Source organism: Erythrolamprus reginae, chromosome 4 (genome assembly GCF_031021105.1).
Source record: "Erythrolamprus reginae isolate rEryReg1 chromosome 4, rEryReg1.hap1, whole genome shotgun sequence".
Taxonomy (NCBI): Eukaryota; Metazoa; Chordata; class Lepidosauria; order Squamata; family Dipsadidae; genus Erythrolamprus; species Erythrolamprus reginae.
This window is the reverse complement of record NC_091953.1, coordinates 135861031-135876143: the sequence shown is the minus strand read 5'-3', so window position 1 is coordinate 135876143 and position 15113 is coordinate 135861031. Positions and strand designations below refer to the sequence as shown.

Genomic DNA, 15113 nt, shown 5'->3' with positions numbered 1-15113 from the left:
TTAGTGACCTGACTGAGGTATATTGTCAGTCGCGCTGAGCCAGTTGAGAAGGGCGGCATAGAAATCTAAATAAACGAACGAACAAGCAAATAGATAAATTGGAGTCTTTTAAATAACACTACTGTGGAAATATTACCTCAAGCCTGGCGTTTTTACCCCGTGGTTAAAACCTTACTCCCTGAAAATGATAAACTATTAATTAGCTAAAAAGCTCACACAACATATCAAAAGTCTCCGCTAGAATTACCTCAAAAGCTCAAAAGGTCCTGCCCGACCTCGAGCTCGAGGGCTTTGGCTGCGGGGGCGCCGTGGATATATTTTTGGGGGTTCCCCGGCGCCCCGCAGCATCATCCATTTGGAGGAACGAAGAGACGCGGCAGCAACTGGACTCCGCTGCTGCAGCTTCGGCGAGCGCAACCAAGCCGAATTAGCGCACAGCTGTGAGGGAGCCCGCCGACTTTTTTAAAGGCCTTCGTCTCTCGGAGAGAGAAGAGGCCTCTCGGCCAATCCGAGGGGAGGGTTTCCAGATCAGCCAATGGCGGGCGAGGAAGGAGCGAAGAAGGCTCAGCAACTGCGGGCCCGAGGGTGGGCGCTCGGGCGGGAAAGCGCACGAGCTCGAGCTGGTACGCACGCGCGCCCTAGGAGCGCGCGAGAGAGCGGGCTGTTCCTCCTCATCGTCTTCCCCTCCCCCGCAAACACCTCGCGTTTGAAGGCCCGGGCGGTTGCCATGGAGACGGCGGGAAGCAACGCCCCACGCGCTAGGCGGCCCGTCCCGGCCAGGTGGGCCGCGGCCGTGCAGGTGAGGTGGATTTTAGAGGCTGCTGCGACTCTGTGTGTGTGTGTATAAGTGTACTGCAGTCTACTCAATGCTTGCACCCCCCCTCCGCCCTGAGGACCCTTTCACATACCCGGAACCCTCTGGACTACAAATCCCATCCGTCAGCCAGCCACCCTTCCTTCCTCTCCCTGAGAGGCCGGGAATGGAGTTTGGAGGCACGGTTTTTAAAGCATTGTTTTTGCACCGGTGCTATTTAGGATTGAGAGGGTGAGTTGGGTTTCTATTGAGTGTGTGTGATTTGGATTACAAGCTCCATCAGCCACCCTCGGGTTGGAGAGTATTGATAGGGATATAGTTCCTTCTTGCAAAGGAGAGTTTTTCATGACTGCTCATCATTTCAGGGGTTCTCTCTATGATAAATTTTTTTGGGGGGTGGGGGGCTTAGTTTTTGCTGGGCAAAAAAAAGTTACAAATCTTTTATTCCCGGGTCACCCGGACCGAAAACTCTTCATTTGCAGTGCTTATGTTTGGTCTTTTTGAAAGCTTTTTTCACTTGGAAAGTAGTCTGAACATTTCTGCACACAATGATATGAAAATTGAAATGAAAAAAGTAATTCTTATTGGTTTATTTTGCTGATATAATGCACGCCCCCCCCGTTTTTGTGAAAGTTTTTTCAATTTATGGATAGTTTTGCTTGCAAAATGCATTCTATTTTACTGGAGTTGGTGTGGGATTGGTAGCTTGAACATTTCTGAATATAAGAAAAATATAAAGGAACTGAAAAAAAATGATTCTTACTGGTTTTTTAACATCAGAAATAAGGCCTCCCCCCCCCTCAGCTGCTTGCAACCATTTTCACTTTTTATTTTTTTATGCTCCAAATCCGAAATATTCTTTAAAATCTTAGGCATTCATTTACTCAATTTAACAATGCTGATCATCAAAAAATATTTTTGGGGTGGTGGCTAATTGTTTTCTGGGCAAAAAAAAATCATCACTTCGAGTCTGTTTCTGTTCGTACGTGACCGGACCAAAAATAATTTTTTTAGGTACTTGAATTTGATCTTTTTGAAAACTTTTTCAACTGGAAAACTAGTTTGAACATTTATGAACATAATGATATGAAAATTGAACTGGAAAAATTGAGACTTATATTTTTATTTTGATCAAGAAGCCCCTCCCCCCATCCTTTCTGAATTTCGTGTCAATTTCTATTTTTTAAGGCTACAAATCCCTAAGGAATTTTCCCCCAAAAGATTTGATATACTAAATTGAACATTTCTGAATATAAGAAAAATATAAATGAACTGGAAAAAATGGTTCTTATTGGTTTATTTTTGCCACAAAAGGGCCACCCCCCCTCGGCCTTGCTGTGTGCCATTATTGTCACTTTTTATACATACTGTATTTGGCTAGAAATATTTGGAATATCCTTTTGAAAATCAACCACATTGTAGCCAGATAACTAATTTTATGAAAGAAATCAATTTTACTAAAAAAAAGTATGTAAGTTTGAAATTAACAGCATAATTTTTATATAAATTGAAATAATTGAGGCATACTTTATGTGCATTATAAACCAATATGCATCAATTTTTCCAGTTCAATTTTCATATCATTATGTTCAGAAATGTTCAAGCTACCAATCCCACACCAACTTTAGTAAAATAGAATGCATTTTGCAGGCATAATTATCAATAAACCTAAAAAAAATTCACAAAAATGGGGGGGGGAGGCATATTTATGTGCAAAATAAACCAATAAGGATTAATTTCTTCAGTTCAATTTTCATATCATTGTGTGCAGAAATGTTCAGACTACTTTCCAAGTGAAAAAAGTATTCAAATTGACCAAACATAAGCACTGCAAATGAAGAGTTTTCGGTCCAGGTCAGGGTGACCCGCGAACAGAAGATTTTAAACTTTTTTTAAACAGAACAGCAGGGTTAAAACGCTCACGGTTTTAAAAAATAATTCTGAAAATTTAATAAATGGGGGGGGGGGATAGAACTATAAGGGCTGTATTAAAGAGTGGGGGGCAGATGCTTTGGACTACAGTTCCCATAAGCCAGCCTGTTACTTGATAGCTGTCTTCCAGTATTTCAGGGGTTGCCACAAAGAAGAGGGAGTCAAGCTATTCTCCAAAGCACCTGAGGGTAGAACAAGAAGCAATGGGTGGAAACTAAACAAGGAGAGAAGCAACTTAGAACTCAGGAGAAATTTCCTGACAGTTAGACCAATTAACCAGTGGAACAGCTTGCCACCAGAAGTTGTGAATGCTCCAACACTGGAAGTTTTGAAGAAGTTGGATCACCATCTGTCTGAAGTAGTGTAGGGTTTCCTGCCTAAGGGGGTTGGACTAGAAGACCTCCAAGGTCCCTTCCAACTGTTGTTGTTATCATTTATGATAACATGTTATCATCAGCAATCCCCATCAGCCTCCCTCCCTAACCCAATGCTGGCTAATGGGAATTCTAGTCAAAGCATTTGCTGTACTCTGCACATAACCATAACTTTAAAAAAAAATTATTTGTATTTTGTACTACATTTTCAAATGTGGTTGTCCAGCCCTTCCCACCTAACATTTAACCCCCTTTTTCCTGTTGTTTTCTTTGTATCTTCTCCACCCTGTTAAAATCTTACTGAGCAACCCTTGGTTTTATATTGTTGTGCAAATATTAAAATTGATATTTTTTTCCAGGCATTTTTTTAAAAAGGGGGAGGGGACCATCTGGGACTGGTATGTTTTGCTTTGATTCCTAGGGATTCTGCTTAAATTCTGATTCACTTAACAACTGTGGTAAGAAGTCGTAAAGTGAGGCAAAACTCAACAAATGTCCCACTTAGCAACATTAATTCTGGGTTCAGTAGTGGTTGTAAGTCAAGGACTTACAACCTATACATGAAGATAAAAATGTGTTAAGAGCAAACTTGGTTGAAAACGAAAGAGCAAGCAATGTGTGGTGGGTTTTTTTTTTTCTGACTTTAGTTTAAGCTAGTTTCCAGCAGTGACTGGCTTTTTTGTATACCAGTGGAAACATGCCCAAAGGAAAGAACATAAAAACCATCAATGGCATATTAAATTAAAAAAAATTTGAGGCAGTGCTTTCATAAGTGTCCATTTAAGTAGAGAACAGATTATGCAGAAATAGTTACACGCCTTCCGAACGCAAGCTCAGATTTTACTTTCAAGTCAGCTTTTTCCCTCCTAAAGATAAAACGGTGTGATCTCTGCCTTTACCTAAAATAATAATAAAAAAAAGGAGTTCCTATTTTGCCGATACTGGTGTCATCTTGTTATCTGCAATCTAGGTTTGTAATCAGAGATATCAAGGTAGGTAATGAAAGAAAATTATTGGGCGTAAGCACTGAAGGGATTTCTTAAGAGATCCTGCTACTTTGGAACTGTAAAAGTTTATATAGTTTTTTAACTGTAACATCTGCCAAAGTGTTTATGCGCTGAAGGGGGAACCACAGCTTCCAGAAGAGAGGCATGTTATGAGTAATGGGATCCACATTTTCCAGAGAGGGAGAGAGAAAGAGGGAGAGTTACAAAGAGTGAGTGAGAGAAAGAGAGAAGAGAGAGAAAGCAAGCAAGAGAGAGAGAGAGAGAGGACAGAGAGAGAGAGAAATAGAAAGAGAGAAGGATAGAGAGAGAGAAAAAGAGAGAGAAAGAGGGAGAATAAATATTAAATATTGTATTTGTTCCCATTTTGTTTTTTACTTTAAATAAGGTATGTGCAGTGTGCATAGGGATTTGTTCATACGGTTTTTTTATAGTCCGGCGCTCCAACAGTCTGAGGAACAGTGAACTGGCCCCCTGTGTAAAAAGTTTGGGGACCTCTGAGCTAGAGGTATCACAAGCAGGAAGAGGGAGATTGTGATCCTGCTGTATAGAGCCCCATTTGGAATAATACTGTGTCCAGTTCTGGAGACCTCGCCTACAAAAAGATATGGATAAAATTAAAAGGGTCTAAAGACGGGCTACAGAAATGGTGGAAGGTCTTAAGCTTCAAACTTCTCAGGAAAGACTTCATGAACTCCATCTGTTTAGCCTGGAGGACAGAAGGGAAAGAGGGGACATGATCGAAACCTTTAAATAGGTTAAAGGGTTAAATAAGGTCCAGGAGGGAAGTATGGGCATCTAATAGTAGGATGCTGTTTTGTTTGTATGTATTTTTTTTTTGTATTCTATGTTATGTACATATATTTTTATTTTTGATTGTTTTTAATGCATATAAATTAATAAAATTATTTTTTTAAAAAAAAGAAGTGTACATATAAATTTCACGTGGATTTTTAAGAGGCCAGAGTTGTGCGGAACAGCCTAGAAAGGGGAGAGCGAGACGACGTGAACCAACGTGAATGCAGTTTTGACCAACGTCTCTCTTTGACACACACACAGAGTGTGGAGGCAGTATGAATCTCCAGGGGGAACTGATTCCAGAGGGCCAGGGCCACCACAGAGAAGGCTCTTCCCCTAGGTGCCGGCAAATGACATTGTTTGGTCGACGGGACCCTAAGGAGACCAACTCACCGGTCACTGGGATTCGCGCATGCGGAAGCAAAAATATCACCATAATCTCCCATATATGCACATCCCCTTGTGAGATTTTGTTTCCTGCAAAAGCAAAATTTCACTGGGACATGCGTGCGCACTCCAGCGACCTGTAGTTGTGCATGCATCTCTCATTTTACTACCAGTGCACGGTAGGAACCTGATACTGTTTATAATAAAAGAGAACAAGGCTCTACTCTCTGTCTATTTATTTATTTATTCAATTTTTATGCCGTCATTCTCCTTAGACTCAGGGCGGCTTACAACATGTTAGCAATAGCACTTTTTAACAGAGCCAGCCTATTGCCCCCACAATCCTTTTATCTTTTCCACCCTTCCTCCAATTAATTCTTCAAACGAGAAAACACTTTTTAAGGTGGCTAGCGCATCTTCTCTCAGTTGCAGGCAGGCTTGGTGGGAAAACGTTCTTCGCCCACTGCTGTGAATATAATTTTCCGTAAGGGCTGGTTCGACCTTGGTTCGAATTAGCCGAGTCGTAGTGCGTGCGTGATGGACAACTCAATGGCTTTTTAACGGAGCTTGATGAGAGCGTTGCCAAAATCTGAGCTTGATGAGAGCGTTGCACCCCCTGCATGTACACATGTGGGACATATACATAGAATTAAATAGTATATTTTGGATGTTCAGTAATAGTAAATAGAGAGGGAAATTGTATCTTTGAGGCAAGGAGAGGCCAGGCCCCCTAACCCAAACCCTTGACGTGAGTGACGTCAAGTTGGCCACCTTTAAGCCAATCACATGACCTTTAAGTCACCCCCGGTCACATGATCGTCAAGCTACTCCCACCTGGTCACATGGTCACCACCAAGCCACGCCCACAAAATAAGCCACACCCACAGTGTGGTAGTAACATTTTTTGCAGCTCTTCACTGTCCTGTATGGATTTTTCCAAGCTGTCTAAAGTCATCCTAGTTGGGTTGCCATTGTGATCCGAAGCTTGCCTCCAACGGCTTAGCATGTCAAGTACGATTACCGAAAATCAAGGAAAGAGCCTTTTTAATTTGAGATGGAGCCTTAATTAATATCTCAGCTAATGTCGTTTGCATACTAAGTGGAGGAAATTTTCCCTCAGTGGTTCATGACAGAATCTTCCAGTAATATGATTTCCAGAACAACAGCAATAGCAACAACAACATTCTGATCAAACAGGTTCTGTTGCTAAAATTCTACCAATTTTGGTTCCCCATCTATTTTATTTGTTTATTTACTTATGTATTGGCAAAGCTTGCTCTCGTGGGTGGGGCTTGGAATAGAAAGAAGAGACTATACACACAACATTTCTGAACCAAGATGCCCCATTTTCTGCAGGAGGCCTCTTGATATACTTGTGGATGGTCATTTTCTCCTTCTGAAGGTTTTATTTTTTCCCCTAGGAAGTTGGGTGGCATACAAATCAAACAAATGGATGGACGGATGGATGGATGATAGATAGATAGAAAGAAAGGTGGATGGGTGGGTGGGTGGATGGATGGACTGAGATAGACAGACAGACAGATAGAAGATAGACAGAAAAAAGAGAAAATGGGGCATCTGGGTTCAGAATTGCTTTCGAAGACACGATAAGAATCAATGGCTTTAAATTACAAAGATTTAGGTTGAACATGGGGGTGGGCAGGAATAAAAGAATTGTAACTTCCATTAATGGAATCATTGAAGTGCTTTAAATAGAGACCGGATGAGATGCTGTAGTATCAGATTAAATAGCTGATGTCCAGGAGCGGATTGTCAGTACCGCTGCTACCGGTAATAAGTCTGGTTTATTATGTGATCACGATTCTCCTTCTCCTCTTCCTCCTCCTCCTCTCTGCAAATCCTACTTCCTTCTAGCACCAAATACGTTACTTAGTTGGGTAATAAAATGTTTGCAACCAAACAACCAAGCTCAGAGAGCATCAAATCCCCCACAGTTGTTATTGTTGTTGTTGTTCTTCTTCTTCTTCTTCTTCCTTCTTTTTCTTTCTATCTTCTTGTTGTTCTTGTTCTTCTTGTTCTTGTTCTTCTTCTTGTTCGTTGTCTTCTTGTTCTTGTTCTTCTTCTTCTTCTTCTTCTTCTTCTTCTTCTTCTCCTCCTCCTTCTCCTCCTCCTCCTCCTCCTCCTCCCCCTCCCCCTCCTCCATCATGTTACCAATGCTCTGGAATAAGTCCCTTGAGAAGCTAAGCTGGCCTGTTTGATGATCGGCCTGCCAGATGTTAGATGATTAAACTGTTCAAAAAAAAATTCCTTTCTGCACGGATGTCTATGATCTGGTTCTGATTATAATTGTTTGTAGCAAGAGCTGTTTTGGATTCCGACAATAGAACTGTATTTCCTGATCTTTGATTGGGACTAGGCTTGCTGGATTCTTATTTGGCTATGGACCTTACTGTACATTCCTGTTTATGTCAGCCAATAAACCGTCTAATATTAATACTTAATTGGTTCTTGTTCCTCCATGTCTTTCCTCTCTCTGCATATCTCAGAATTTCTTTGTGTAATTCCCTTCCCACCAAAGAGAACCATAGGGAGAAAATAATAATATATAAAGGAAGACAATACTATAAAAGCAACTTTCCCCCGGCATACACTGATTTGCGGCTTAGTTTAATTTAGTGTCAGCATGTTGCTTTGGGTCTTAAGACTCTACACTCAAATTACACACAGGATTTTTAGTGCTTAGTTTTATACTTTCCTGCCCCTACTTAAAGCTTTCGAACTATACCGTGTCCCTAATCAAGTGCTACTTCTCAAGCTTTGCAAAGAGGATGTGACAGTCCATTGAGATCTGGGCAGTCGTTGCTGCAGGAGGAATATAGCATGAGTAGAATAACGGAATAACAGTCAGAAGGGACCATAGAGGTCTTCTAGTCTGACCCCCTGATCATTCTCTCTCTCTATATCCCTCTGTCCTTCTGTGACTCTTTCTCTCTGTTTCTCTCTACTTTTCTTTGTACCATGAGTATGTAACCAACTATCTATTGACTCATGACATCTCTCTCTGTCTCTCTCTTTTTATCTATCTATCTATCTATCTATCTATCTATCTATCTATCTATCTATCTATCTCTATGTATCTCTATCTATCTATCTATCTCTATCTCTCTATCTCTCTATCTCTCTCTCTCTATCAATCATCTACCTACCTACCTACCTACCTATCTCTCTCTCTATCTGTTATCTATCTATCATCCATCCATCTCTCTCTGTCTCTCTCTTTTTATCTATCTATCTATCTATCTATCTATCTTATCCTATCCTTCTATCTATCTATCTATCTATCTATCTTTTATCTATCTATCATCCATCCATCCATCTCCTCCTCCTCCTCACCATCATCATCATCATCACCATCATCTACCACCTATTTACTATCTATTCTATCATCTCTCTCTCTCCTCCTCCCCTTCCCTTTCCCCCTCTCTCTGCTTGATTTCTCAGCTTCCCTCACCATGTTTTAAAAATCCAACCCTATGCCAGTGTGTATGTGTGCAGAAGGTGAATCTCCTTCCTGCAGCCCTCGCACTCATCCAATTACAGGTTGCGATGTGGATGTGGCATGCAAACTAATAGGGAGAAGAATTCCACACAGACCTGGTACCTGGCTACTGGCCCTAGGAAGTTTCCCAGTTTCCCAAACTGAGCAGGATTCAGTTTGTTCGTTTTTTAAAAAAAATTCAGACACCCATTCGCTCGATTCTGACGAAGGGCAGTCGTTCCTTTTGTCCTCTGCCTGCATTTTGACAGCTAAAACACCGGGCGTTTATTTGGTCTTGAGGAAGGTGGGGCAGGTGTGTTTGAGGCACGCCACCGAAGGAGTGTGTTGTGTGAACTCTGCAGCTCTGGGGGTTTTCTTTGGCTATTCAGATGTTATTAATGCAACGGGAGAGAGGGCTGTTTCACAAGCTTTCTTCCGTGGCAAGCTGAGCCGCGAAAGAAACTTCGGGCAGCCTCTCTCTCGTATTCTCGCTCTCTCTCCCTTCATGCAACCTTAATTGTGTATCTTGTCACTGCAAACCTTTGAGACCTGTGATTATTCCAGCCAATTTGAAATGATTCCTGCCTGAGGTTTGCAGAACTGTCTTCGGGGGCTTCAGAAAATGTCAGAAACTAAAATACCATTTTATGATGTACGCGCAAGCCTTTGAAAAACCGCCGCTCCAAAGAATACGGTTCAACGGGCTAATCGGCCTTTGTGAAAAAGTTCTAGGACTATGCCCATCTTCTTGATACATGGGAATTTAAAAAATTAAAAGGCCTTTAACTTCTTCCAGGAAAAAAGAAACCATCGACGGTAGCAGCACAAGTGTTTTTGTTGAAAAGCGTCTGTCCTTCTTTCGAGGTGGCTGAGGAAACTGTTACCACACCGCTCCAAAATCTAAGCAGGCTTCAATTAGGGCCTGCTGTGTCTCCTCTGTATTTTGTACATATTGGTAGCCTCGGTGTTGCATTTCTCAGTCTACTTTGTCTATCCAGCTGAGCTTGTAACATTGTCAACGCGGGTGGTAAGAAGGTGTAGATAACTCACAACCAGATCGAAACAGCTTCGCTGTGGTTGGAAATCAAATGTTCTTCGACAAATGTGCTCTTTGTCACCTGATGATGCAATGACAGTTGGAAAAACACCCTGAGTGCCATCTTCGTTCTTTTGTTGTTAGTGAGGAACTCGATCGCATCTGGAAGGTTCCGTACCCTGATTCATGAAACCCAACTTCCTATTTGTCATAAGGTTCTGAGGGCCTAGAACCGTGACGGGAATCCCTTGTGGTGGCAGAGAAAGAAGAATGGAGGAGTGGGCCGGTGGCTAGGTGGGTGAGGCGTGAGGGTTTCTCGGCGGCGGCAGTGAAGTAAAAGTGGTGGGCCAGATAGCAGAAAAAATTGAGAAAAAGGATGATGGTACCTCGATTCAGGATTAATGTGGGTAAGTCAATACCTTCGTCGCCTGTGTAAAATCCAACCAATAAAGGAGGCGGACAGGCCCAGAATTACGGTAACCACTCTCACTTTATTGTAGAACAACAGCAACTCTTGATAATGGTGGTGTAACAACAACAACAACAAGATGGCCGCACCGGGCAGGTATTTATATCCTCTGCTGCCAGGCTGAGCCAGCCAATCTAGGGTCTGTATTTTGCCGCCCGAGGATAAGGGGCGGGCCACATTTCTAAACTGTCCTCTGGACCCAACACTACGCGTGCAGCTTCAGGTCGCCAGCATGCATGCGCAGGCGTCCCAGAAAGATTTTGCTTCTGCACATGTGCAGAGGGTGGAGGCAGTATGAATCTCCGGGGGCAACTGATTCCAGAGGGCCGAGGCCCCCATAGAGAAGGCTCTTCCCCTAGGTCCCGCCAAATGACATTGTTTGGTCGACGGGACCTTACGGAGACCAACTCTGTGGGACCTCACCGGTCGCTGGGATTCGCACATGTGGAAGCAGAAATATCACCATAATCTCCCATATATGCACATCCCCTTGTGAGATTTTGTTTCCTGCACATGTGCAGAAGCAAAATTTCACTGGGACATGCATGCGCACTCCAGCGACCTGTAGTTGTGCGTGCATCTCTCATTTTACTACCGGTGCACAGTAGGAACCTGATACTGTTTATAATAAAAGAGAACAAAACTCTTCTCTCTCTCTATTTCCCATGCTGGTTATCTTTTCCACCCTTCCTCCAATTAATTCTTCAAACGGGAAAACATTTTTTAAGGTGGCTAGCGCATCTTCTCTCAGTTGCAGGCAGGCTTGGTGGGAAAACGTTCTTCGCCCACTGCTGTGAATATAATTTTCCGTAAGGGCTGGTTTGACCTTGGTTCGAATTAGCCGAGTTGTAGTGCATGTGTGATGGACAACTCAATGGCTTTTTAACGGAGCTTGATGAGAGCGTTGCAAAAAAGGGATGGACCTTGAAGGAATGAGATTTGAGCAGGAGGTGCAGCTTTGATCTAACAAGCTTGGGAAGATTGTTAGACCAAAGGACGTGGACCGTAGCCCTTTGAATTGCAAAGTCCCCTTTCTCTGAGATCAACACACAAATACACTTAGAGGCATTCTTTACTCATTTGTGGAAAGTTATATTAGCATACGTTCTGTCCTATGTACACGAATTCTTTGTCCTCTCGTGATATGTATACCGCTGGCTGAAAACCACTGAATGGAAAACAGAACAGAATAACAGATTGGAAGGGACCTTGGAGGTCTTGGAGTCCAGCCCCCTGTTCAAGCTTGCCTTCCGAGGCAACTACATCATTCTCATCTCCACCATCCCCCCACACACATGCAGCTCTGAGTCCTTGGAGAGGGGCGGTATACAAATCTAATAAATAATAATAATAATAATAATAATAATAATAATAATAATAATAATAATAATAATAATTATTATTATTATTATTATTATTATCCCCATCGATTCCATCCTCCCCTCCAACTCCATCATCCCCATTCCCCCATCACCTCCATTATTTTCATCATCTTCACCAACTTCATAATCTCCAATCTGCATCATCCCCATCTCAATCATCTCCACCACCTCCATTGTTTTCACCAACTCCATCATCCCCATAATTTATTTATTTTTTATTTATTTTATTTATTTATTTTGTCCAATACACAATGAGAGTTTTAGTGACTATATATATATACACACACACATAGTAAAATACATGATAAAGGTTATAGAGGAGATACTCATAGTAAAATATATCTAAGAAAGAATAGAAGAGAAGATATAGGAATAGAACATGTCAATGAAAGAATAGAAGAAGAGATATAGGAATAGAAGAAAGGTATAGGAGATATAAGAGAGCAATAGGACAGGGGACGGAAGGCACTCTAGTGCATTTGTACTCGCCCCTTACTGACCTCTTAGGAATCTCGATAGGTCAACCATGGATAATCTAAGGCAAAAGTGTTGGGGGTTTAGGGATGACACTCCACTAACTCCATCATCCCCATCTCCATTCCCTCCATTGTTTTAATCATCTTTACCAACTCCATCATCCCATATCCCTCATCCCCATCTTCCTCATCCTAATCACCTCCATCACCTCCATTGTTTCCATCATCCCCACCAACTCCATCACCCCAACTGCATCATCCCCATCTTCATTATCCCCATCACCTCCATCATTTTCATCATCTTCACCAACTCCCTCAACTCATCTTGCTCATTCCCATTTCCATCATTCCAATCACTCCATCACCTCCACTGTTTTCATCATCTCCACCAACTCCCTCATCCCCATCATCCCCATCCCCTTCATCCTTTTCATCAGCTCCACCAACTCCATCATCCCGATCCCCTCCATGTTCTCCATCGTTTTCATCATCTCCATCAACTCCATCATTCCCATCTGCTTCTGCATCTGTATCTCCATCTCTCCTTTTTTTTATTTTGCAAAGGCAATGTCCCGTTTTCTCCCTCCCCTGGTCTCTGGTGTGAATCAGCATTGCAGCCAACCTCCATGGAAATATACTTGACGAGCTCTTCTTCCCCACCCCCTTTTTTCAAGCAACATTTATGTCATTTGCACTTACTATAAAGAGGACGGAATTACAAAGTCAGGAGAAACCTTATTTGATTTTCTCCCAGAGACCTCGAAAAGGCAGAAATCACAGCAACCCTTGGATGCTGCAAGGCCTTGTTGCTGATGAGGGAGGATATCAATAATTCATGCTTGCCCTCTGATTAGCAAAGACTTAATTGGACCTCAACGATGCGCTGGCCTTTTTCTCTCTCTCCAGATACATGTCAAAATGTGAGCCTGTTAACTAAGGGGCAAAGTTAATTCCTATTAATGGGCACCGATGAACCTCAAGAAAGTCCCCGGGGAAGAGAACAAATAGATTACACTCTCCTATCGTTCAGGCAAATCCCTGGGGGAAAGGACAACTCATTTAGCAAAGATCTCTTGACTGTAATTGCTTGGTTGGCTCTGAAAGACATTGGCGTCCAGGATCCCATCTTGGGATGCTGAAAATACTCCCCAAACCCCGGGAGATACAAAAATGGAACCCCTTTCTAAACTTCATTCATTGGAGGTTTATAATAATGACAACAGAGTTGGAAGGGACCTTGGAGGTCTTCTAGTCCAACCCCCTGCTTATTATTACTATTCACAAAATCCTATATCACTCTGAACAAATCACTGTCTCTTCTTGAAAACCTCCAGTGATAGAAGACCTTCGAATTCTGCAATTAAAAATTTGAATAACTTGGCTTGGCAGGTTGCCATTCATAAGAGCCTACCGCCTGACTACACTGTTCACCCATTTTGAGACTGTCAGAAATCATTACCCCTAAATCCTTCTCTTCTGAAGATTTTGCTAGCACAGAACTGCCAATGCAATACTCAGATTGAGAATTCCTTTTCCCCAAGTGCATTATTTTACATTTGGAAACATTAAAGTGCAGTTTCCATTGCTTTGACCACTTATCTAGTAAAGCTAAATCATTTGCCATATTACAGACGCCTCCAGGAATATCAACCCTATTGCACACTTTAGAGTCATCGGGAAATAGGCAAACCTTTCCTACCAAACCTTCCCCTTTTATGTTGGAATAAAAGCCCAGAGATGTCGTTCTTGTTAGTGACTCAATGTTGTGTTTGCTGAGCAAATGGGCATGAATAAAATTAAGGAAAAAGAAGCAAGCAAAGGTGGAGCCATCTTTCACTGATTCAAGGTGAAAGGAAAGAGTGCGAAATTTTTTTTGCTGCTCTCAGTGTTAAAAATCCTTAAGATTTTGTGAATTGGACCTGCAAAAACTCGGGGCAAAGAGGGGGATGAGAAATTTACATAGCAACCGACTTTTATCTTCCCCGGCTCAGAAAATCACAGGGATGGCACCTGCAAAAGCCACGAAGGAAAGATTATGACAGTTGTAGACAAAATGCTGAAGCACTCTGCACTGACAACAAAAGTGTTTATTACCAAGTCCATGATTTTTCTGGGTGGTAACCCAGGGCTGTGTAAATGGGATCATTAGAATGGCTGATAAAAGAAAAATGGTCGGGCTTTGAATGGTAGCTCAAGCGAAATTGTCAGGAAGACCTTGTTCGGCAAGAAGAACAAATAAATACTAGCTGAAATAAAAACCAGGCTGCTGTGCGGAAACTCTAATAGTGGAAGCTGAGACTGAAATGGTTTGGACGTGTCATGTCAAGGCAATGCAGTCCTTAGAGAAGGCCCTAATCTTGAAGAGAAAGAGAGAGAGAGGCAGAGAGAGAAAGAGACTTGGAGAGACAGAGAGACACGGAGAGAGATAAACAGACAGACACAGCGAAAGAGACACACTCAGAGACAGAGACAGAGAGATACACACAGAGAGAGACATGGAGAGACAGACATACAGAGACAGACAGACATAGAGAGACAGAGGGAGATAGAGATACAGAGACATGGAGAGACAGAGATATAGAGAGACAGAGACAGACAGACACAGAGAGACAGAGACAAAGAGAGACAGAGAGAGATACCGAGAGAGAGAGATGCTGAGAGAGAGAGAGAGAGAGAGACTGAGAGAAACAGAGACAGAGAGAGAAATACTGAGAGAGAGAGATGCCGAGAGACTGAGAGATAGAGACCAAGAGAGAGAGACACCAAAGAGAGAGAGAGAGAGACAGAGAGAGAGACACACAGAGACACCAAAGAGAGAGAGAGAGAGACCAAAGAGAGACAAAGAGAGAGAGAGACAGAGACACACAGAGAAACACAGAGACACACAGATAGAGACAAAGACAGAGACACGCACACACACAAAGAGAGACAGAGTCAGAGAG

At 42.4% G+C, this 15113-nt stretch overlaps 1 protein-coding gene across 1 annotated transcript in view; it reads left to right on the top strand.

Moving 5' to 3' along the window:
- The first annotated feature begins 589 nt into the window (after positions 1 to 589).
- The window catches only part of OLFM4 (olfactomedin 4), a 146385-nt gene continuing 131861 nt past the window's right edge, over positions 590 to 15113 (top strand). Inside the window, exon 1 of the mRNA XM_070751375.1 lies at positions 590 to 799. Within this exon, the coding sequence (XP_070607476.1) occupies positions 728 to 799 (72 nt within the window). The 5' untranslated portion in view covers positions 590 to 727. The remainder of the gene's footprint in view (positions 800 to 15113) is intronic.